This window comes from Otolemur garnettii, unplaced genomic scaffold (genome assembly GCF_000181295.1).
Source record: "Otolemur garnettii isolate 467f Iridium unplaced genomic scaffold, OtoGar3 scaffold00018, whole genome shotgun sequence".
Lineage (NCBI taxonomy): Eukaryota > Metazoa > Chordata > Mammalia > Primates > Galagidae > Otolemur > Otolemur garnettii.
The window spans coordinates 2,535,990-2,537,691 of NW_003852413.1; the positions used below are offsets into that span (position 1 = coordinate 2,535,990).

General features: G+C 57.7%; 1 protein-coding gene across 1 annotated transcript in view; it reads right to left on the bottom strand.

The window, feature by feature from the left end:
* Positions 1 to 1,702, bottom strand: part of CARD14 (caspase recruitment domain family member 14) — a 22,073-nt gene that overhangs the window by 2,461 nt on the left and 17,910 nt on the right. The window contains exon 17 of the mRNA XM_003786074.1: positions 1,561 to 1,702. This exon is cut by the window's right edge and continues 22 nt beyond it. Within this exon, the coding sequence (XP_003786122.1) occupies positions 1,561 to 1,702 (142 nt within the window). The remainder of the gene's footprint in view (positions 1 to 1,560) is intronic.

The following is a 1,702-nucleotide window of genomic DNA, read 5'->3' on the forward strand; positions in this document are numbered from 1 at the left end:
GAACCCACCAGCTCAGGTGTATGTGGCTGGCACCCTAGCTGCTGAGCTACAGGTGCTGAGCCCCATCACTTGTTTTCCTTCACTTTTGCCCTCCAGGGGATCACTGGCAGTGTCTGGAGCCACTGTTGGTTGTCACACTTTGGAGAGTACTATGACTCTAGTTGGTGGAGACTGGGGCACTTGACACCCCATAGTGCTCCAGACACCCCACAGCAGGCCCATGGCAGTCCTAGAGCTGAGAGCGTCCTCTAAACAAGCCTGTCACAGCCCCCCCCCGATTTCATCTTTCTTCCTGAGTAGCTTCTCCAGGTCCTGACCAGCAGGCCCCACAGGCAGGTCCACACAGGTGCCTCCAGCCTGCTGACAGCGGGTTTGTGCTGTCCTCCCTTCACCACTCTGCCTGACTGGCTTAGTGACCGGCAGCCTCCCAGCCTCCCCACCCAGTCCTCCCCGATCCATCTTCCATCCTGCTTTTACAACGGGGTCCAAACATCAAGCCCAATGGTGTGTGCTCCTCGCCGTAAGAACCTAACTGATCTGCACTTTATGTAAAATCGCATGTCTGACTGCTGCCTTGGACAGTTCTGCCCCGCATGGCCTAGGCCCATCCCACTGCATGTGCCCGTGCTATTTGGCCCCTGCCTCACTCTGTTCACAGCCTCCCCCCGCCCCACAAGGAATCCACCCTTCCTTGCAGGGCCCCCCAGGGCTTGTGCCCACTCCTATGCAGGCTCATCTCCAGGTGTCTGTCCCCACAGCAGCAGAAGGGGCCCTTGGAGGCCTCTTGGCCCCTCTGGCTCCCACACAGATCCTGGTATGCAGTAGGTGCTTCCTAGAGGAACCTCGCAGAGTACACCTGCTTCCCTGCCTCCTCTGTGAACTTTAAGAGGGTAGGATGGGCCTAGTCACCCCTGGTTGTAATCCAGAACCACTCAGCCAGCAGGGAGCTGCCTCCCTGGTAGCCCAGGACACCCACTGGCCCCAGGAATCTCCACCGAGCAGCCATTAGCCAGAAATGGCATCCTTCAGCTATATCACCCCGTTAGGTTAGAGCCTGTATGTCAATAGGAACTGTGTGGGTGGAACAGTGTCCCCCAGTTTGTGTGTCCCTTCCCCCTCGCTCCCCCCATCCATATCCTGAACCTCAGAGTAGGGCCTTATTTGGAGATACAGTCCTTGTAGGTGTCATTAGTTGAGGGAGGTCATACTGTGTTAGGGTGGGCACTAAATGCAATGGCTGGTGTACCTTGTAGGAAGGTACAGAGCAGTGGTACAACAGTGGAGGCTGAGCCCAAAGAATCACCTGGGACTCGGACAGCCACCAGGAGTGGGAGGAGGAGAGCAGGGCCCTCCCCAGAGCCTGCCCCAGAGAGCTCTGAGAGCTCCAGCTTCTGCCCTCAGCACTAGGAGCAGATAACTGTTGTTTTGACCCACCACTTTAAGGGGCTTTGTTAAGGGATTCCTAGAAAACCCCTATAGCAGCCCCTCATTGACTCTCCTGGGCTCTGCTGTGGCCTCCCCCAGCCTGGTAGTCAGATGGGCTCCCATGGGCCAGCATACCTGCCGGACACTTCTTGAACCCTTGGAGGAGGCACAGCTTATCACTCAGGATCTTCCCAAGCACCCTGGGCACGAAGAGAACAGGCCGTGGCTGCGAGGGCCTGTGGGGGTGCACGAGGCTGTAGGGCACCAGGGTGAAGCA